This window comes from Athene cunicularia (assembly GCF_003259725.1).
Source record: "Athene cunicularia isolate RWA chromosome 3 unlocalized genomic scaffold, athCun1 chr3_part1, whole genome shotgun sequence".
NCBI classification, from domain to species: domain Eukaryota; kingdom Metazoa; phylum Chordata; class Aves; order Strigiformes; family Strigidae; genus Athene; species Athene cunicularia.
The window spans coordinates 64299162-64323423 of NW_020799097.1; the positions used below are offsets into that span (position 1 = coordinate 64299162).

The 24262-nt window shown below is 35.9% G+C and overlaps 1 protein-coding gene across 5 annotated transcripts in view; it reads right to left on the bottom strand.

The window, feature by feature from the left end:
• REPS1 (RALBP1 associated Eps domain containing 1) overlaps window positions 1-24262 on the bottom strand; it is a 57533-nt gene that overhangs the window by 30104 nt on the left and 3167 nt on the right. For 3 of the 5 annotated variants that reach the window (XM_026844386.1, XM_026844385.1, XM_026844383.1), the window contains exons 1-3: window positions 19649-19784; window positions 15226-15422; window positions 5828-5981 (exon numbers count right to left, since the gene is read on the bottom strand). In XM_026844386.1, coding sequence (XP_026700187.1) covers window positions 5828-5981; window positions 15226-15422; window positions 19649-19769 — 472 coding nt within the window. In that variant the 5' untranslated portion in view covers window positions 19770-19784. Of the gene's footprint in view, window positions 1-5827; window positions 5982-15225; window positions 15423-19648; window positions 19785-24262 lie in introns of those variants that run through there. The other 2 variants (XM_026844381.1, XM_026844382.1) reach the window with 1 other exon arrangement.

A 24262-nucleotide genomic window follows, 5' to 3' on the forward strand; every position in this document is an offset into this window, starting at 1 on the left:
ATGGAAAGCAGTCAAAAAACAAAACAACCCACATACTCCTAACAGGAAGATACTCAGTTGTAGAATGGCGAAGAAAACAAAAATCACATTCTACCAAGGTGACAAAAATTCACCTCCTGATAACTCACTCTGTAGATATTTACACCAGGTCAGCTTAAATCTGCACTAAAATGACAGAGGCAAGGAACAAGTTTATTTCAACATGTGTAAAATGTAAATTGGGTTTTACCCATTTAATGGATTTTGAATGAGTTAATACTCGAAATTTCCACTTAACTGAAATGATCAACACTCGTATGGACAAATAACTATTTAAAAGTGGCATGATATTAATGTGCAACTTTATGATAATAAACTTTTTTAGGCTTTATTTTGCCATTCAAAGAAAATGGCCTTATAAACTCCTCTTAGGAATCAGTCTTTTTGGCACAGATACTTTTTCCTAAATTATTTCTAGACTAACTTAACTCAGTTGCTTAAAAACAGGCCAAGAATAATAAAAGGCATCCACATAGAATGCTGACATCTGCTATGTATTAACTATCTGGAACACAATAATTGAGATTCACCCAGTGCCTTGTTATAATCTACTTCTGAAGTACTGCTGATTTTCAATGTCTTAATATTAAAAAAACAATAAAGTATAGAAAGATTTGACCATCCACTGCTCTACGTACAAAACCCTCCAAATTCTTTTAAATTGCAGTTACAAATTAAAATTTAAGGAACTCCAATCAGAGGGAAAACAAACCACCTAGAACAAGTCTAGAAGAATCCAAGGAGTCCATTCTACTCCCCGACTCCTAAAAGAAATGCTCAACTCCTGAAATTTTAACAGCAGTTGTGAAACTGATTAATCTACTCTTCTTGCACAACTTTCTCTTGGAAGATGTTAAATGAAGTAATACTTCAGTAGGAACTTCTGCTCATATGTAGAAGCATATTTCCTTTTACAAGGCAGATCAATTTCTTGAGAGTTTCTGTAAGCCCTCCACACAACCCATAAACAAGAAATATGACATTAATGTAACAATTTTAATCTTGCCAATTTAATCTAAATTGAAGCAATAAACCCCAAGAATTTATTGCCAAGAGGCTGACTAAAAAATATTGCTACAAGAAGTCCATTTATATATATATATATATATATATATATGAAGTAATCTGTTAATGAAGATGACAAGTATCAACAATTTTAGGTTCTTGGAGACTGATGAGACTACTAGCACACAATCAGCAGTAAAGAGAGAGTAAAGGAAATTGAGAAACAGTGAGGCACAGAGGGCTAACATCTAAAGTGACAGTAACATTGTTAGCATACAAAATTGCTATTTAGTATCTGGCAGTATGCAACTACTCTTTCATTCTATAATAAATGCTTAGAACTGGTTTATCTTTGCTCTTCCCTTACATACAATAGCCATAATTGTGCACAACATATTTAATCTTGCACTACACAGAAAAAAAGTTTGAGATTTCCAAGAAGAAAATGATTTTTTTGAGAAGATAAGTCAGATATACAAAATTGAGAGGTTACATTATTTCTGAATTTCATCAAAATCTGGGAATACCACCAACATTTTTTGTGTGTGTGGTTTGTTTGTGGGGGGTTTTGTTTGTTTGTTTGTTTTTAAAGTTAGTTTTAGTATGATAAAAAACCACTATTAACTACTCCTTTTGTTCCCAGATTTGTCCTCCCCTTCTGGAAGCTACTGATGTAGCCTGGAGCTTTTAGTGACTTTATCCAAAATTGCTGAAAATAAAGACAATGAGTTTGAAAACGCTTTTTGCCTTGGGATTCTTCAGTAGCTGTGAAAAACTAGAAAGAATGTGCATAAAAGCTCAGAGCCTCTCTCAGCACTGGGCTAACAGACAGTAAGATTCAGACAAGTCCTTCCTGTCTCTCCTAGGGATATGCCACACTCAAATTTCACTTTTGATACAATGGCTCTCTGGCCCTCAGACACTGACACAGTTAGCACTAACCTCATGTATTTTTATGTCACCTTTACTTCTCCAAACAACTTGTCTTAGTACAGTTCAATCTGTACCCCACTTAGTACAGCCCCTCTTCCAAATCACTGCTTTGACAACAATGGAGATGCCAGTAGTACCAAACTGTTATCCCTTCTGAGTACTCTTCAAGTATTATCAGACCTGTTTCCTTTCTCCTCTATTTAAATAACCCCAACAAGAATACTCCTCCTTTACTGTTCCTGTTACCCTGCAATGAAATGTTTTAGGATGCAGGATGGGAAGGCTGGAGAACCTGGAGAAAGATTATTAGTAACTGTGAACACCTGGATCTACACACATACTCATGGACTACCACCAGTCATTAACTCAATTCTCAATCATTAAAACTACATCCCTTTGACATTTGAATTGGAGATAGTCACTCCTCGCTTTATTCTCAAACTACAAAACCAGACTTGGAACACTGTAGAAGGGAAGGTGGAAGAAAACTGGGTTACAGAGAAGACTCAGAACAATATTTTTATGATTTGTAACATTTTTATGATTTGTAACCCAATGAAGAAACAACCTTTAACGTTCTCTGTGCATTTTCATCAGTGAGAATGCCATTAACAGCACTATGAATGGAAAGTAGGCCTAAGACCAATTATTAGATTTGAACTAGCTGAAGTCTAATGCACTATATTTAGTATGAAGCCTAACTTCAATTCCTGTGGCTGCTCTATACTCCTCTTCTCTAGCTTGAATATCTTACAAACATATCGATAACTTATGAAAAATGATCCCATTTCCTGTGGGAGAAAAATTACCCCCTCACTTTAAGCTACAAATGTTGGTGTAAGAAATGGTCTATCTAGGTAACATTTGAGTAGCTTGTAGTTTCCAGTAACTATACAAATGTGGGTTTACTCACAGAGAACTAAATTTTCAACTTTGTAAGCTAGCAAGATCTCTCCACACCACAAATGTGCGATGAAACAAAACCAGGAGGATGGTTTTGTCAATAAAGCAAAAGAAACAATTTTGGCAATAAGACAAAATGCTATAGAGCTCTTCCCTCCCTGAATCACATCCAGGTAAGAATAATCCTTAACTTGTAACAAGGCCAGTTATCAACAATTACTGAAGCAGTAACCAGGAGACAAAGAAGTATTCAGTCCCCTGCAAGCACAGCAAATAACTTAGGACTCTGAAGTTGCAAGTGAACTGTTCACACAGCAAACATTCTACTTCTGTTCATGAAGTTTTCCAGTTCTTGATTTCATGAACTGCAGAAAAATCTCTCCCAGCAAGAAGGAAGTGTGGCTTAGGGCTGCAAGTTCTCATACATATTCAGACATCAGAACAGAACTTTGATGTAATGCCAAAGAAAGCTAACAGAGGGTCTTAGGACTGAATAGACCACATCAGATATTATTTTTTTTTTTTACTAATTTGAAATCATTACTTGGATACTACAAACATAAATGCCCTGTTTTTCTTCCAGCCAAACAGACTACAAGGTAATGAAAAATAATTTCTAGCCCCTATTCTGACTAACATTTGAAGTGAGGAAGGGGTTCTTTCTCACAAGTTTGTCACCATCAGCATTCTTCTAGCAGTTGACACTGTAGTGCAAAGTGAGCTGAAAAGGTAAAAGTAATGAATTTGGTGTTGTGTCGTTCGTTTGTCAAGAAACTGAGAACACTACAGCTGTAAGTTATGCTTAAGACTTCCAATACATGGTAAAGGGTAAGATTTTTTTAAAAACAATTGAGTCATCTAATAATTATTCTACAGCCCAATTTGATACAGAAAGCACTATTTTTGTTCATGGTGGAAGTATCGTAATGCAGTAGAGTGTCTTTACTATGCATAAGTCAGAATCTTCCTGTTTAAACACATCTTTCTCCAAACAAAAAAAAAGTTTAGATTTTTGTTCTTCTGGTTTAAGGCAGCATGCTGCTTATTATTAGACCATCAAACATTTTCACACTTCAGGTTCCATGTTTTCAGTTGACAGCCCCATTACTTTCAATGTTTCACATAATGTGAAATACAAGCAGAGAGACCTGGGTTCTTATTTTTCTTGGATCACAAGTGAAATGGCATAGTCCTGCCTTAAATCCTACTGAAATAATATCATGTACTCACAAATTACCTGATTTCTCAAGAACATCTTGCATTGGAATCAAGATGAGCTTGCAGTGCTGATTTTAAGAAAAGTAACCAAAAGACTATCTGGTTCTAGCTAAATGCCAGCGGAAGATAGTTTTTCTACAAAATATTGTCCTTCAAAATTATGAACTCTCTTCAACAGCTGAAATTCAAAGGAATAATTAATCATCTGCAGTGCAAAAAAATCACCCACAGTGAATCAGGTAAACAATTTTTGTTGAACTAATATAAGAAAATCCACTCTAGCACTAGCAGAACAGATGATCCTTCAGTAACAGTATCTCTGAATTACTTTTAACACACTACATGTTGCAGCATGGAATATAAAAATGGTGAATATTAAGCTAGTTCAGAAATATTTTTAGATTACTACTGAAAAATTTATCCATTAGACATCACAGGGAAAGCACTGTCAAACTGAAATATTAACATGGTATTACAACTTTATTTTTAAGAGGACAATATTGAACTCTTTAACAGTAGGAATAGTTTGCATACTTCCCTGGAGTCCTTGACTTCATAAATTGGAAAAACTTCACAAATTAGAAATCAGCTACCAGACAAACTTGTATTTCAGCTTGCAAGAAATGCAAATCAACTAAACTATGCAAGAAAAAAGGCAAGAAACTGAATGCTGAAAAAAAAATATCACAATGTCTAGACTGAACCCCTTAGAAGCAATTATATATGCAATGAGCAGACTAATAATATTTTTTTTTTTTTTAATTCTAAATTGACTGATACTATCAAACATTCATTCAAGACACTGGCATAAACCTCTGCATACAATCCATTTCACTTCTAAAGTAAGTTTTATTTCCTTATCCAACCAATTCTAAAAACAGAACCTGGTCCTCCACAGATGCTTATAGCTACAGAATAACAATAAATTGGAAGGTAACAGATCCATTTTGGAATATCACAACTGAAATAAACCACGAACCACAGTTCCATCTGAAACCACAGCCTACAAAATGCACATATTATTTAGCAGTACCATCAAAAACAGAACCTGAATTTGAATTACTCCATGGTTCCCAAGTTTATTAAGTCTATCAGATATCAGAAAACAGAACTTTTTGAAATATGAGCTATTAAGGGGGAAAGCTTTTTAAACCTTGAGCACAGTGATACAACGACAGGGAGGGTCTTCATGTTAAATGAAGAATAATAAAGGATGAAAAGCTTTATTGAAACAAGTGCTTCTACTTTGACAGATTGGAGATACAGTAGCTTCAGTTATGTTTACATAAACTTTAAAGAATTAAAAAAAAAAAAGGGTAAGAGAATTAGTTGTTCTGACAATTCATCTAATCTACCAAAACCGCAATTCAAACAAACGTTATCTGCTGCTTTCCCTTGAGATCCCCCCATGTTTTTGGGTATACTGACAGTTCCTGCACAATTTCAACAGTATGTCAGTTTAGTATTAGAAAACTTTCCACTGGGAGACTTCCATACTTTCCCTCCCTCCAAACTCTAAGCATTTCCCATACCACACTAAGGAATGGATCCACCATATGCAAGACCCCAGATTCCACAGTGCTGCCATCAACATGAACATTCGAATCTGCAAGAAACTTTCCTGGATTGGAAAATATAAAGATATAGTGCCCTGAACTCATTTAAGATACTTATTTAAAAATTCCACAACTTTGGGTTACAGCTGAAGCATAACAGAAGACATTTATACCTGGTTGTGCTTCACTAAATGGAGCCCAAAAAGGCCCAGGTCCAGCAAGAGGTCGTTCATTATTCCCTCCGCTGGGATGGCGGTTGTGCTTCCTCCATGTATGTGGAGAGGTTGGTGGGGATTGCTGTGGTGAAACAACTGGAGATGTGGACTCCTAATAAAACAAAGGAACCTTTTAAGTTTTTTACTAAATTACTAAATACATAAAAGCCTATCTAAAACCATTATTTCTAGGAACAACCATCACTGCAGTTAAACTCTCATTTTAGCGTGAAAATTTTAGTACTTAATAAAATGAGGGAACAGGAGAAGTCAGGTACAGTATGACTGGGACTGGACATGTTCACTTCAAGCAATGTATTTTTAACTGGGCATTCTTAAGACAACAGCAATGCCGAGTTAATGACCTAGCTACAAAGGAAGCTAGATTACAAGACTCACTTTCACTTGTGATAAGTTACATTTGAACCCAGGTCTCAAAAGAAAAGACTACTTACTGTATAACATCATACCTGATTTTCATCAAGTGATTCACAATCAGTTACTTTCATTTAAAAAACAAACCAGAATTAAACATACAAAAAAGTCACAAGACAGGCCACATTATTTTTTAATATGCAAAAACACAGATGTAATTTTTTCAAAGAATGATGCCATCTAGGATATACTTCTCCGCTGTACAAATTACAAGGTAGTTTTGACTTCACTTTAAGGCTCAAGCTTCCCTTTAATCACATATTGTACTATATTCTCCCTGAACAGGTAGGAAAAAAAAGAGAATCATATGTGGAATTTCTACCTGGAATCAGTTCTCATGAGACATTCAGACTACTAGTTATTCCATTTCAAGTAAAATACAAAGGAAAAATTATTTATGTTGTACCACGTGAAGTATTTATATAGTAGAAAGTAATTTCCTACCTACATCTGTATCTTTTGAAATTCCTGTTTGCCAGATCTCCCAATTTGAACTAAACTGTATTAGTGAAAACAAGTACAACAAGAAAGCAAAGCTTGAACTCTGAAGTTTCCTGAAAAGTAAAAACAAAGCTAAAAATCTCAAAATCTGTTTCAGTTGTAGGCAAAAATAAAGTCTTCAGTAGTCTGTCAAAAACTGTTAATATACTATCAAGTACCAACAGCCAGACTGGCTGTAGGCTTCCACATGATTCCTAAAACTGAACTGGTTTACTTTGCCAAATATTCAAAGGTCATTATGCTTTTTAATCAGTATTACATCTGCAAAAGTCTAAAAGTCAGTGAGAAACTGCCATAAACAAGCTTTTCTCCAAGTGAGGCACATACTAAAACTACAAGCATCCTAGCAAAAAAGTTTTAGGACCACAATGACTGGATACTTTCTAATGATCTCAAATTTCACTATTTTTTGCCTCTTATTTTCCTATTTCCTGGGATACAGGGCCAGCCTGGTTGATTCTGCAACTGAGGTATGTCCTGAAAGTTCTGACCATTGAGCCAGATTTTCTTAAATAAATTCATAGGCCACATGATTCTGAACCTTCCATTCAAAGCATTTAAATGACACCCATACGTATTGGCAAAGAACATTACAAAGTGGCTGGTAGCAGTACTAATTCACTTCAACTTCTAATTCAGGGACCAGCTGACTGCACAAAGTCACTGTTTTTCCACAGTACCTCCACCAGTTCAAGATTTTGTTGCAGTTACATGCCTGCCTGAAATTTGCCTGAAAATTCCTTCTCTTAGCATCTTACTTGACAAGAAATTTAGTTTAGATGACAGTACATTCTTACCCTTACAGGTACATGAGGTCAAGAGGAGGAGTCAGGGCATCCAGAGAGACACTTGCAGGCTGGAAGCTAGACCAGGGCTAAATGGCTAGTCTGATTAGCACAGTGCAAGAGGTGCTAGGAAACCATGGTGATGCATCACTGAAATCAATTAAAAGCTTCCTCTTCCACTGGCTTTTAGACAAGCCATCCTTTATCAAACAAGATTTGAATGATGTTTGAATTTTTAGACAAAATACCATGAGTAAACCTAAGGAAAGCTATGCTTGGTCACAGACACTATTCATCTACTTCAGTACTCTTACTCTGGTATGTCAGATGGTCCAGAAAGACACAGAAGAAAACCCGAGGCAGACAAACACACAATAGTCTACCTAAAAGGAAACCACTCGCTACTTCTAGTAACTCCATGTGAACACTAGAACTCTTGATACATAACCCTCATGAAGCAGCCTTGCCCTAGTGAAGCCGACAACTGCAACTATACAGTAAGCCTCCATCTAACATTTGCCTTATGCTCAAGGCCAAATAGAAAGATATTGTAAGTATGATTAACTTCAATTCTTCTAAATGTGGTTCAAGTGGTTCTATAGATCATATAATAATGGTAATCAGATCATCAGAAGTACAAGCGTAATAAATAATTAGCTTTGTTCTCAACGTTCCAGTAAACGTTATATCAGAATTCTGAACATTTACAAATTTCCCACAATTGATTTGAAGCTTCAGCTTACACTCCAAAACTATTAAACAGCAAAAGTATATCACCAATTCTGAAGTCAAAAAGCTTCTGGAAGAAGGACAAGTCACATCTTCAGCTTTACCATCATTACAAGACATTCCCAAACCAGTTTAAACCAAATTTAGATGTCATTACTGTGGCACCATCTTTCCCTTGTGCAATCCCAGTCACTCACATATACCACTCATGGCATTCACTGATCTAGTTGACTAGAAGCTTAGGAGAGCTAAACACCTTTTTTAAAAAAAAATATGTGTATATATATATTTATATATACACAAATACAAGCGTTTGTCTGCGTGTTTGTGTGTGTGTATATATATATGTGTGTATATATATATATATATATATATATATATATAAAAAAAATACAGCTTAGACAAAATACTGATGGCTGAATCTAAGTGTAAAGGAAGATGCAAGCCAGAAAAGACTGGGGAGGAGACACGACTGTAGAAACATTGACTCTCATTCAAAAGTAGTCATGGCAAAACAGTGAGTAGGGATTTATTGAAACTGCAATTACATATAGGTTCATTCACCCCTTATACAGAAGTTAATATCAACTTTGTATGTTTTTTGCAGTGGGTAAGAAGTCACTTTCATATACTGATGCCTAGAAAATGTTTATTATACAATTTCCACTTCAATTTTGTACTGGGCTTCACACTTCAGTATGGTCATTAAAACCACCTCTATTCCAACTGCAACATACACTCTCAAACTCTCAAAACACTCTCAGTTTATGAGTATGTTGCAGCTGAGGAAGTAGGTTTGTTCAGTTTCATCTGTCCAATCTATTAATAAAAGAAACTAATTTTGAAAGCCTGAAATATCCAGGATCAGATTTTTCTGAGAGTCTTAGTGTACAGAAGCTAACTTCATTCCTCTTCAAAATCCTAATATGTAACAGCTACAACAGTCTGCTTAATGTGGGTTACTAATAACTCAGCAATTTTTTTTCACCAATTTTAACAGAATTACACACTTAACCTCTTTGGGAACTTTGACTATTTTACTTACCATCTGCCTACTGTCTTGATGTATCATTTATGAGATCAGCTACTACTAAAATCTTATTTTGATAAGCTGTTTTAGAACTTTCAATGCAATTATATTTGAACATTTAAAACACTAACTTTAAATTTCTCTCCAAACAACCCTCAGTAAAAATCAAAGCAATTACAACATTCTGGTTCTTACTATCTTAAGACATTTATTTTTTCTCTTTACATTATTACAGAAAACAGATCTAAATGAAAGTATGTTGACATAGTTAATAACTATTTTGCATTTTCATGTTAAATCAAACTGCTAAAAACATTCTTCTCAATGACTAATCAAAAAATAAGGTTATAGCTAGGAGGTAAAAATTAAGTAATCCATCTTAATTAAAAAAACACATTAAAGTTGTAAAAAAGCATGATTTTTGCCAAAATGGAATTATAAAACCAAGACACTATGAAGGGCTCAGAACTTGGACTTTTTTTTGACTGACAAGCAATTACTAAAATTAACATGTTAATTTAAAAAAGGTGATATATTATACATGGCTCTAAAAAAAGAACCTTAGTGAAGATAAGTCAAACAAACTGGCATTAGGCAACACAATACTACCGTGCTAAAGCAACTCTGGAGGGATCTCAACCTCAAAAGGGCATTGCAAGCATACATGAGTTAAATGAGATTATAAACCTTTTCCTGGATCTCACACCTCAGGCCAGAAGAAAGCCTCCTAAGGAGAATTCCAGAGACAATGAAGCCAGACATGGTATCCGAAGGGTAGCTCTAAGGGTGTTGTGATCCAGGTCCTGATACCACACAGCCTGCATAAGAGTCAGGGAACAGATCCATCATGAAGAAAGATTATGCTAGAGATGGTAATTGCATTGCAGAACCCATGTTTTTGTAATCAACTAGCATTAATACTGAAGAAAAAAGTAGTCCAAGGTTCAATGTGAATTTCTCCACATGCAGCATGACACATTTTAAGAGAGGGGGTGCATGGTTCAGCCAATTACAGTTAGTCTGATCTCAACAGTTTGAAAGGTTTTAGACTAGGTTTTAAAGAAAATAATAATTAAAACCACAGACAAATGGAAAAGGGATCAACTGCAGCATGGGAAATTTTACTTAAGTTGGCTGACACTATTTTTGTGATTTTCTGGACAAAGGAACAGCATTACATTTAACCTGAACCTCAGCATACTTCAGTGGGGTGCTATACAAGGTAATTCCAACAACGTGGAGATTAATACAAGAATCTAAGGTGCAAAAGAAATGGCTACAGAAGGAGCAAAGCTGGACTGTATTAGAGTGAGAACTATGGGATTGAAGGGAACTTTCTAATAATGCTCCTGAATGACTGATTTGGGTCTTAATACTTTAAGTAACTGATTATGCACACTAAATAGCGTGCTGGTGAATTCTGACAACAAATGTAAGGAAACACACAGAGGATTCCTTTCAAGACACAAGTCACAGTAAACTATCAAGTTTTAAAATATAAAATACAGTTTCTTTCATAGTGGAAATTAATACAAAAGTGCATAACGAGAAACAATCAGCTGAAAACAGAAGACTGGAAGCACAGGTCAACTATCAGACCACTACAATATGTCAAATTTATAGATTTGCTTTATCCACAGCTGCTAAAGTATACGAGGTGAGATATATCAAGAAGAAGTAGTAGGAAAATATCCTAGAAAACAGTATTAATATTTGTGAGATCTCACTTGGAAGAAGAAATAAAAATCTAGTGAAATATTTTCAGTAAGAACAAATTCAAATTGGATCGAAGGTAGAGGAGGATTATGAGGATTACTGGTAACTATGAGATGAAACCAAGACTATGGATTGCTTTGTCAAGCAAAACAAAGCTAATGGGGAATACAGTGGTTTTCTAGTAAATACTGGTGGTATTCTGCAGCAAATACTAAGGACAAAGCTGTTAAAAGAACGGGTATTACTTGATTTGCGTAAATTTAAATGAGAATTCCCATCATATCCCTAATGCTATATTCTGCTATATTCCTACTAAGGCTCTGGAATAGTTTTCCCCAACATAACCATTGTGGATAAAAGGTTACATGATTTCAAGAGAGAACCCTAATTATTTTTAAAAAACTCATTATCTAACACAAATTCTCATGATAATAGAGGGTTATACTCAACAACATGAGGTTTCTTCCACTTTTGTGCTCCTAAACAATTTACTTAATACCACATATATTTTTACCTGGAATTACCCGTTCAATCTACAAAATGGAAGTGAACAGAAATGGATGACTGGCAAAACCCTAAATGGAAGTCACACAACTTCTCACATAGTTAAAAAAGTTGAAATTATCATATTTTGACTGCCAAATTTGAGTTGTCCCCTCCTAAGGCAGCACTGCTATAGCAATAAATCAATATAACCTAGAGTGCCAGTACTATACTTAATGCACTCGTAGATAGACAAGCACCATCAGCTTTACCTTTTATATGCACCAGGATATAGCAAGGTTCAGCCTATGAGCATATGCCAGATACATGTTTTTCAGCTGTTGGAGCCTCAACATCTACTGAAACTAGCTATCCCTCTTTCCTTGAAAAGGTGGCAAGCATAAAGTAGTACCTGATCAATACCTAGATCACACTTAAAGACATTGGAAAAAGCATTTGCTTTTTGACTTTAACCACAAGACACAAAACATCCAAAGACAGTATCTACCAGACTAAGAACATTTATTCACTTGTAAGCTACTTTCAGAAGACAGAAACTACTTCTTAATCTCTAAATGGCTGCTTCTTCTAAGAAACTGTTTTCAGTACATTTGTCTTACTCCTTTAAAAAAAAAAAAAAATAAAAAAATCAAAAAAGCCTCCATCTACAATGACAACTCCTAACTCTGAGAGAATTTATTTTTAAAAAAGCACAAGAACTCAACAGAATCTAGATTCTCAAGACTGTCCTAAATTAACATCTTTAGTAGCACAGTTACTACTACTGGCAAGGTATAAAGGTAGGTACATTAACCATGGTTTATATACATATGTCAAAAAAAGTGCTCATGTTGATGTCACACATTGTCAGAAGTGTTCAAACCTACTTAGCCTCTATTATTTAGGAAGAAGAAATTATGCTAGCAGAAAAAAAAAATTTCCTCCAATGTCTTATCTACACTAGGATGTGCAATCCACATGCCGTCTAATGAGTAAAGGCATCTTTCTTTATTTGGCTTGACTCGTAGAATCAGTTCTGCAGCTTCCATGACAGCCAGGCATGACTTCAGTCATTTTCTATTAACACTAACAATATTAAAAAGATATAAACTTCTAGCCATTGCTGTATTTACATAATACTTAGCCATTATAAACTAAAAATGCCACCACAGAAATGGCTGGAGATAAAAAAGGATGTTATGGAACTTAGCTCACACTTACTTTAAAAGATGACCTCCTTTATAGCTATTCTTTGGAAACACACACTGACTGTCATTTCCTGATGCCCTGCCCCCCAAGTGAAGCTCATTGAGGGAAACTGCCAAAATAATGCATTGATAAAGAAATATCTTTAGCTAGGACATTTCAGTAGACAATACTCTAAGTGAAATTCTACATAAATTATTTGTAATTATATGATATTAACCTATGCATGACAAATCTCTCTAATAGAGAAAGTTACACATTAATGAATCCAGTTTTTAAAGTTTAAGATATCTTATGATTTCATATAAATAATATTGCAGCCAGAGTATTTTATGAAATCAATCTATTTTGAAATACCAGGCATATTAAAGTCAGTAAACAGTTTAAGAAAAAGAACCCCAACCAAACCGAAATTCACTAATGGAGTACCTGATAGCTACATGACAAACTCTAAGAGTGAAGTATCCAAGCTTAACTTTGACACTTAAAATTCCTCCTGAAAGAACAATGATCCCCAGGAAAATGACATGCTGTAATTTACTTCTCAGACTTCAGCTCTTCTCATCCTCATCACTGAAAGAGGTGGCACGTAATGAGAACTCACAGTCTGAACCTCTTTCTAGATTTTATAAATCTGAGTGGTATCCCCAGATGAAGACAACTAGACCAGCAATTTCTACAAAAACATGGATAAAAGTTGTAACCATCTTTTGGAAAATAATCCAATTAGAGTATTTATGTGGTTAAGTAAGAAAACTAGGCTCAAGCCCCTTTCTCAGCTTGTCTCTAACATGGCGTCCAAATCAATAATATTAGATTGGGACAAGAAGTCTGCTTGAATGAGTTCACTGTACAGTCAGAAATGCAGCATCAGCCACAGAAAATGCAGTTTTACAATAGGATGCAAAATCAGACAATACTTTCCTGATGTTCTAAACCATGAATGCAATTTAAAACTGCTGGACTCAATGCTGTGTTGTCCGGTACATTTGCTCCAAGTTTGTTTTCTGGGCCAGCCCTCTCAAAGGACTTGCACACAGAGTTTCCTTATTCTGATGATCCCATACAGACTTGTGCAAAAGAAAGATACCAAGCTGCTTCTATCAGCCAAGATGAAGAAATTAAATTTGGATGCTTATACACCTTTATGAATACGTGACTTCTTTATCTGGAACCTGAAGATGACCTCAAACACCAGATTATTTTTTTTCATTTCCAATTTACACCAGTACCAAATTACAGCTGTTCACTAAAACTCAAAATCATGATGGAACCATGCAAAACAGTATTTCAACCAAACCAAAACCCCATCATCAGATCAAGAAGACCTGTGACTGTTGATTTCTTCATTAAGTGCTTGGAAGTTCTCAAACACAACTACCCAAAAGTAGACAACAAGCAGCTATCTTCAATCTACTACCAGACTTTCTTTCATTACCGTCCCCATCTCCAGTTTGGGAGAGAGGAGGAAGTGGTAGCCAAACACTGATTATAGATGGTCTCTGTTAATTTGATTTTTCTTTACATTGGATCAGTCTGGGCTATATGTTCATGAGTGATTCCTTGATTCCCAGAAAGATTAAGGGATTTTTCCAAGTTCCTCGATTTTTTACAAAACATGTCCAGAAAAAGAGCATACCATGGGGAAGAAAATAGGTCGTTCAACAGTTATGCACAGACACACATACACCCAGCAAAATTTAGTATTTGTATTCAGTGTTCTTGCTCGTAGAAGAGACAATCAGAAAATATTTCCCCATGCAAAGAAAGTGTAAAGACTATAAAATCTAAGGAATTATGAGGAGGCACAGAGTTGCAAGCATTTACCATTTTCATTTATTCAGATACCCCGTAGCTGAAGATGAAAGAACCAGGGAGCAAAAGAGGATCAGCTTTCTCATTATTAGAACACAATAAAAATCTATGTGAAAACTTCTTATTTCTGGTTCTCATTGCGTCTACTTAACAATTAAATAGATAAACAACAAAATGTAAGGCAGAGAAAAGTAACTAAGATCTTAAAAAATTTTCTAAACAAAGTATTTCAGATTTAAAGGAACTGAAGCATGATGAAGGACTAGAATCCAGTCTTCCATGGCATTCAGCACCACTGTTTCAATGATCAAAAAGCTGATATGATCTAATAAACAAGGTATTAGTATCATGATGATTACAACTTGATATTTGCTATTGTATCTAACACATTGATTTTCTTTTCTGTTTTAATTCTCTGTCCATTACCACCAATATTTTAAACACAGATTATAAGACTTCATTAAAAAAAGAGGCTCCTACGTGCAAGTATTTCAGAAGGATATGTGGTCTTCATGTGTAATACAAATCCGTAGGATTTTTCTTTTTTTTGAAAGAAACTATATTGAAAGCAACAAAGCTTAGAAGCCCTATCAAACTGACATCTATGCAGCATAGTAGTGGCTAAAAGTCCCATTTAATCTTTTAAGTAAACTTACCTGTTGCTCAGTTGATGTACGTTGTTGAACTGCATCATGGCTCACAGAGCCTTTTTTGACTTGTATTCTGCCAGGTGGAGGAGGAATCACACCTGAATATGAAGCTGGGTTATCAGCATCTGAAGAATATAAGGCTGTGTGTCTTGATTCTTGTTCATTCTTTGACACAACAAATCTGGGAAGAGGGAGGTCCTTTACTGTTAAAAAAAAACAGAGCAGGCCATTTACCACACAGAAGTATGATGCTTAAAAATAAAAATGAAGTTCTATTTCAGAGTTAAAATTTCACATGTGCCTCAATTACTTAAACACCAACACTGCTGCTACAGTCAAGCCAATATCTGTCAGTGGAGAAAACCAGCAAATACCCTTTCTGCATTATACTTAACAATTCAGCTACCCAAGTCTCAGTATACAAAGAGGACTTCATATAGCTCCGTAACAGTTTTGCACTACAACCTTGCATTAAATGCAGTAGCAATCAGATAATCTGGATTAAGATCATTTTTCTTCCTAGTTTTGCCAACATTTAAATATTGAAGTGTGACTTTAAAAATTTATCTACCATTTCTAGCACATATAAAATTATAAAGTCTTCACACAAAATGGTTCATCAGCAAAACAAATGCTAAAATACTGCAGTACAGTCAACATCATCTTTCAGTGAGCTCATGTCATGTTTATATTTACAATGGATCATATAATCTAGTTTTACTGCCAAAACTGCAACTATTGCTTAAACACACCTTTCAAAAATAGAAGCTAAATTAGCTATTTTACTGGGATACAATTGGGAAAATTCCAGTATCACCTCACTTTGTTATGAACACATATAAAGTGAAGTTTCTACAAAACGCTAGGTCCTTGCCTTACATATCACGGTTCAGAGTAGTCTGATATCAAAATGAAAGATTTCTACCATTCTTCTGAATCCCAACCACAACTTTCTTACTGGTTCACTGCAGATGAAAATAAACTGCAAATTTGCTACACAGCTTACTTGGAAACTATTTTTCCAACACAAAACAAACTTACAGACATGGCTCAAGTTTAATTTCTCTTGCTGACTGCTTACACCAATTACTTTTGGTATTGAGAATGAGTCAGTGGCACCACCAACTGTATTAAAATATGAGATGAAGTTGCATACAGTTTATTACATAAAAATTAAACATTAAACTGATTTGTATTTGAAGAGTGTCATTCGAATCAATAGTATTCAACAACTATGTATCCATAGAAATCTTTATTTACCCAGTATTAAAGAAGAATGCTCCAGTAAGAACATAAATTCTTGATTTAAGTCTCCATCACTAAGCACAATTCAATATGCCAAAGAGCTTTCATCACAGAGAAGGGGCATGCAAGGGTCTCTCAGCTAAATTTGTGGTTATCTATCATGTGGAAACACTGTTAAATCAGTTCCTGATGCCTTCCTCATTTCTTGATGCCAGTTTTCATATTAGCATTGTACCCCACATTTCACTAGGAAAGTTACTGACACAGCTAAACAGTGAACTACAGCCAGTCAAAAACTGAAAAACTCATTGCATGCACGTGAAAATTCATATGCTTGCAAAATGGGACAATACAGACATTAGAACATCCAACTGCCAGAGGGGAAGTCTATGCAATTGGTTGTTCCAACGCGAGGCTTTGACATGAGATATCTAGCACTATTTCAAAAATTAATATAGAGGGCTCAGAAGGAACACAAAATCCTCTATTGTCTGCTTTAAAAATGTAGATTTGTTTTGTTATACTAAGTTTCTACATGGCAAAATAACATCTGCCATTTTTACCTCTCTCCTGTCTTTTCCCCCGTAACAGCAGAAAAACCTCACTTCAACACTACAACATATGTTACTTTTAAGAAATCCCTCAATTATAAATGCAATAGCTATTATGTATGGAATTAAAACTTGAATAAATTAGAAAGTTCTCTGTACTTTTTATACCCACATCCTTGTTAACATCTTTTTCCACACTTTGAAAATAAACATTACTTTGAAATAGACACTGCTCAATTTCTCAATTTTTACCTTCCCAGAAGAAAATTTTCTAGAACAGCAAAGGAACAAAAAAATTAGAGGCTTGTAGTAGAATAACTAAAGTCAGTATTTTTACTACACTGCACATGTGAGTAATCAAAAAACACTTAGTTAACAGAGAATCAATTGGATGACACTTGTGTATGATGGACTTAATATTCAAAATTTGACTGTAGTTTCCACTCAGCAACTCACATAAAGCAAGCTTCCTGTTTACTAAAGAGACACATTGTGAACCAAAGAAAAAAAGAGAGAAAATACCAAGAGTGAAGAACCTTTACAAAATAATTGAATAGAACATGCATAGAAAGCAGAGCTAAAAAGTACATGTCCTAAAAACACAAGCTTTAACCAGTTTTAAATGTTTCACTTTGAAGAAAGAACGAGTTATATGGATTAGTTTGGGATGGCTCTAACAGTTCCTCTTCAAGACCTCTTGGAGATGGACTGAGGGCAGAACACAGCTGGCAAGGCTGCGGGACCCCAGTTTTCAAAGGAATGCAACCCTAGCTCAGAATCATTTTATAATGATTCAGCCTTCTGTATTTTAGCTGTTTAGTAGCTGCTACAACACTTGAATCATCCTACAAGCAGGAACTTCATAGACAGGACTGGAACCACTGCAACCAAGGCAACAGACAACCAAAGCTAAAAACAGTTAGGGTAAAAATAAATGTTCCGTCAATTGTACTGGTATTTAGTAGGTTTGGAACCATTACAGAAAATTATTCCTAGAAGTCCAGAAACAATTATAAGTATTTCTAGTATTGTCATGAATCAAGGAAATGTATTCGAATACAAAAGTTCCAATGGCTGCTAATTTTACAGCAACATGTTTTATATTTTGAAATTGATTCTGTACCTTCATTTCTATTTCTTCCTTAATTTTTTTTTTTTTTTTTTTTTTTTTTTTTTTTTTTTTTTTTAATAGAAAAGCTCCTTCCAATTAAGGTATCTTGCATTAAAATAAAAACAAGCACATAAAAACTCTGGAGAAAGCTACATACACATATTTTAATCTTTGCCTTCTTCAGCGGGCATGTGATGAGAAATTCCAAAATTGTTGTATCAAGTCTCAGTTCCATCAGATATTAAGAGTCAAAGGTCCCTTTTCCAACTTTCTGATTCTAGGGCATTCTGCAATAACTTGCTGAAGCTTTAGATTTGGAAACACTCATCAGGAAAACTGTTTATAAACACAGAATGGCTTATGAGGAGACAGTAACTAGAATAGTAGCAAAAACGTTGACTGAAACCATGCACTTTTCCAAAAAACTACACAAAAGCATGAAAGCGGTATATACTGTTTGTACAAGCCTAGAATAAACATAACTGTAAAAACATACACAATGATTCCTTTCTTTTTTTATAGCTTTGTCAAATACTTCAGCCCTATCAGATTGTTTTTAACATTGTCTCCTTAACTACTCTGCTTAATTTATCTCCTTTAGGTACAAAAAACTCCTAAGCTTTCTTTTAATTATTGGCATACATAAATTATACAATAACGTATTCTACAGACATAAAATCTACTAAGGAAGTCACCTTAATGCAAAGCTGTGCTCCTAAAGATATTTTTAAGTGTGTACTATGCTGCAAAGGGCTACATTGCCTTAAAACTCACTACTTCATCTTCCTAAATCTCTTTTTATCTTACAGAGCAACACTGACACGGATTCACTTATGTCACTCAGAAGGCTACAGTAGCACCTTGTACCAAAGCTCTTTCTGGTGTTTTGAACCATTTTCCTAGAGCAAGTCTTTCTCCTGTTCCTATTTCATTACCCACACCGCAGCTGACCTTTGAAAAGTAGGATAACGTGTTTTGGCTGATTACCTACTTCAAAGATCTTTTACAGGTCAGGTTTTTCACTGAAATCTTAAACCACTAATCTTCGTATTTGCACTAAGAAGGAGAAAACTGTCAAGCCAAGTGCAAAGGAATGTGACTTTAAAAAAGGTGATCTTTCATTTGTTGCAATCAAGGCTTCATAAAACTCAGCAACTACAAAAGCCTGCAAATATCGCATTCTTCTTCCAGTTCACATTAGTCCTATTAGTACTTCACTTAGAGCATACAGCACACGAGTTCTCACATTAGTAATCTATAGAATTAACTTGTGCCTACACAAGTCAGTAGTAGTTGTTCATTTACCCCATGAAGAACACAATACTTGGTAACAAAGTATTTCACCTCATATTTATTGCATAGTAAGAATACACTCATAGTCTCTCCACAATTTTTTAAAGGTAGTAACATGTATAAAAAGACATACCACACTGATTTATACAAGGTTACTCTACAAGAATCTGTGAGCCAAGTACAATAATTCTGCTTAGCAACTCAATTCTGCCCCAATCCTGTAATTTACCTGTATTTAAGCTTTCCACTCTTAGAGGGAGACCAGACTGGGCCACAGCAACAAGTTTCAAAGCAATGTAAAATTGGCTTCTTCCAAAATAGCCAAGTCTCGTTGCACCACAGAGCTCCATAATCTGAAACAAAACATAGTTACTTGTACAAAGAAACTTAAAACATGAATTGCTCTACAGAGGCAATTTGATACATTTAAGAGCAGTATGGCTTGCACTCAATGCTCATAACAGCTTCCTCTACATACAATCTTTCAGTAACAACCTCACATGCAATCTCTAAATGTGACACAAATCAGAGTATGTGATTTCTCACAACCAGCATAAACACCAAGTCAAAAATTTAAGTTTTTCCCAATTATCCACCTATTCTTTCACCTAGGTGTTAGAGGTTCTACAGAATTGATGTGAGATAGGGTAAGAGAGTAAGTGGGGTCACATTTCTTTAAGGAAAAAGAAAAACACCACCACCCCCAACCCCTAAAAAGCAAAAACATCAAGAAAGCACATAATAAACATCCTGTGTCACTATTAGCTATTTCATTAGCAGCTATATGCTATATCTGTCTACAGTAACTGTGACAGAAAACCAGCATTCAACATTTTTAGTATTATACTAAATTTTACTATGTAAAACAGAAACACAAAATGAAGACTTTCAAATAATTCTCAGACAAAACTGAACGATGTGTTACTGAAAAAGTTAGAGAAATGGTTGCCCCTCAAATTTCTCCATGAAGAATTTCAATAACAAGGTTAGCATGTACAAAAAGTGAAAATGCTAGACAACTGTAAATGATACCTTCCAGACTTTTCTGATATGTTCAATATAGATTAACTTTTAAATTATAAAGCAAACACAAAGTGTTCATTCAGAACACAAAGAAGCATCCACACATATGCATGGATTTCAGCATTGCAAGAGAACGCAGAACTTCAGGTTCTCCAAAAAACTCTACAGATGCTGTTTCATTTAAGAAACACCACAAGGAACTGGAGTTATCTTACTCCCTTTTCTTCCCCTGGTGTTCTAGATAAGGGAAAGGTGGTCTTGCCTTTCGTTATGAATTTTGAGAAGTTTTGGTTCCTCCAGACAACAGCCATATATACAAACATACTGACTGCACACCTCTCCACATAGAAGACCTGCAAACTTGCTGAGGGTGCATTCCTGCTTATGCCAAGTCACTGATAAAATACTAAGCATGACACGTCCCAAATCAGACTCTCTGAGCTCTATGATCCAGACTGCCTTTTTACCTACTAGTCGTCTCAGACTGTAGTGTTCAAAGGAAGACACGAGGATGCTCTTGGACGCCATGGTGAAAGCCTTGTTGAAGGTAGATTATATCACTGCTTTTCTCTCCTCAACCAGAGCTTAGTCTTTCCATGACAGCAGACAATCTGGTTGACAAGTACCCTTGGTAAACCCACGCTTGCTAATCCTAATTACTGTTTTCACCTTCATATGCCTATGAATGGCTTCCAAGCAGACTTGCTCCACAATTTCTCAGGGGCTGAAGTGCAGCTGACCAGCCTGCAGTTCCCCAAATCAACTTCCTGGCCTTCCTGAAGATGGCTGCAACAGGTGTTGAGGCCCACCCCTGAACTCCAGAACTATTCAAAGAGAAAGCTGGCTTGCAATGACCTTAGCTAGTTCTCTCAGCAGCCTCAGAAGCATCTAATCTCATCCCATCAACTTTACATTTCTTGAGAGATCCATCAATCTTCTTGTAGTAAGTACTACTAGTTTCTCTCCTCCTACAATCTCATCTCCAGGCACAAAGGCATATGAGACCTTGTCTGTGAAGATCAATGCAGAGAAGCACAGAGAATCTCAGTCTCATCTACATTCCATGGACACTAATTTCTGTCCTCATCCTTCCCACCAGAGCTCAATTTTAAGTTCCCTGTTTAGCAAATCTGGTGTCTTGAAACATCTGCTCATTTTCCTAACTAATGGGATGGACTCTTACTGAACTTAGAGCAAGCTGTCCTGAAAGATTTCCCAGCTTTCAGAGGGCACAGTTCTGAAGGGCAGAGGAGCCCTGCTTGCAGGCAAGATATAACTGAAAAAAGTGAGCTATATTTTCACCTAGCAGCAACTGAACCACATGATCCATGTATGGTAACTCCATACAATCAAACAGATGGGTTTATTAACTACAGATGAGCTAGATATGGCTCAACAAAAACCTGCTCAGGTAGTTCCTTACTGTGCACCAGGATTCTAAGACCTCATGAAAATATGCTGTTGTAAAACCTGTCACAGGAAGGTGTGGGAAGTTGACAAACACTTAGTTCAAAAGTAGTCCCAAGAGGATCAGCAGGTCTAGGGCTGTGCATGCAGCTCAAATCCTGCTGGACAGAAGCTAGCTGCATTAAATCATTTGGTTATATCAGAATTAACACTTCCCACATTGTCCTACAGCACCTGTGTTATTTACATTTTCCCACTACGGTATTTCTGCAGCATGATGTCTGGACAGAAGTCGGGATAACAGGGCATTTTCTAAAGTTCAGTAACTAAAAGAAAGGAATTAAATACAGCCAAATACAATACATTAGTCTCAATAGTTTGGTTGGACTACAAGAAGTGCCATGAGGAAAAAAGTGACAGTGTAAATTGACAGTTGACAATTCAAACAATAAAAACTTTGATACATCAACATCTAAAATAAATTGCCTGGACCCAACTTAATGCCAGAAATAACTACACTAAGTTTAAGTAACAGGCAGAACTAAAGCAGTGAAAAATTAAGAGAGAGCTAGCAGTCAAAACCAGTGCAACACCAAGAGCAATTCCTTTTTTTAAAGCACCGTATCCTGGAAGACTGATGAACATTCACGTACTTGACTACACCCAACACAGAAAAATCTTGTAGAGCTACTGCCCTAGTACTGACAGATGAATAACTGAGCAGACTCTGGAAAAGCTTCTTATGAAAGGAAGCAATGACGCAGGCATTTGAGGCCTATGGAATCATTAGGCAGTAATGGCTTTGAGCAATTTCAAAGCTAGTGCTGGACTAGAAATTACCTTGTTTGGAGCTAGTCAGTACTGCCAGACTGAAAAAAACCTTCAGTTAAAAACAAAATTAACAATTAAGCTACCATGATAGATAAGTATTAGAAAGGAAAAGACAAACATGGATTCAAAGTAAATAGATATAAATGTAGAAAATACACTAATGTAAGTATCAAAAGGAAAAAGCAAGGATAAAAAAAAGGCAACACAAAAAAGAATGCCCTTATGCTGCTGAACAAGTAGCTGTGAAGCTACAGAGCACAGAACATAACGCAGTCAGAAACATGACGGAAGGTTGAGTAAAATGATTAAATGCAGATATCTAGTGAAGACTCATCTGCTGACTGACAGCATGCTTGAACATACTCAAAACAGCCTACCTATAATCTCTTTGAAGGAGGATTTAAACATTCAACAGATAATAATATGCTATAGTGATGGGGGGCAGGGGGGGAAATAGTAACAACAAAATAATCAAGGGATTGCTTCTCTGAGGTTTAAGTTTAAGGTTTTCATCTTCTTAGAAGAGAGAGGATAAGGAATTTCCTTAAACTCTTCAAGGAATGCAGAGCCATCTTCAAGACAAAATGCTCCATGACTGTTTTTATAACCTCACATATGAAGATCCTGAAGTCACACTACTGCAGGTAACTGGGTTAAGGTCAACAACTCTGAAGCTCCAGAATTGTTGGAAGCTGTTGATACAAAAGAACAATTCAGTGCAGTAGCTGTAAATTATAAAATTGCACACTCAGTCGTCATACTGCAAAGAAGCAAGGCAGCATCAACAGTATCAGGAGTTGGCACTGATCGGATATGCACAGGAAGCAGTATGTTGACAAAGGGCACATACCTTCTAGAATTCTTACAGGTTTCAAAGAGGTCCTTGAACTTGGAAAGGTTTGTGAACCACAAAAACCTAAGACCTGAGAACCTCTAAAATTCCAGGTGAAGTGGAACAAATTGCAGCTCTATCAAAAGTGCTGAAACTCACTTTCCAGAACTCAGAAAACCTCTCTGGGAGAGTCTTCCAGAATATCAGAGTTCCCCTGCCCCCAGGTTCTTCAACAAGGCAAATCAAGCACATTACCTTAAACATTACCCATGCAAAAGTACAACAGTATTTAGGCAGGGATGACTTCAATGGTAAAACAATAAATGAAGCAACAAGCATGCCACCTACATAGCAAAGATAAAATATATCATCTGCTTAGAGTTACTAAAGTACCTGCTGTTCCACACCTGACTTTAAAGACAACTTTTGAAGGCTGGAAGTTACAACACACATGGTGTATGCTGACAGGAACGGGGAGTGAACAAACTCAAAGAAGGACCTTTTGTAACACCTCATCCAAACTAGGACAGTAACACAAGTCTATTCACCAATACAATCTCCTCCCCCCCCCCCCAAATCACAGATTGATATGAAGCCAGAAAGGAGAACTGGGATTCAGAATATACATTTTGGTCCTGATTTTATTAACACATCCTTCACTTGAGGTATTCTAGTAGTCCTACTGTGACTTGGCAGGAATTTTCCTGTTTGTATTGTCAGTGTAAGGCTTCTTTTAAATTAATAAACGCA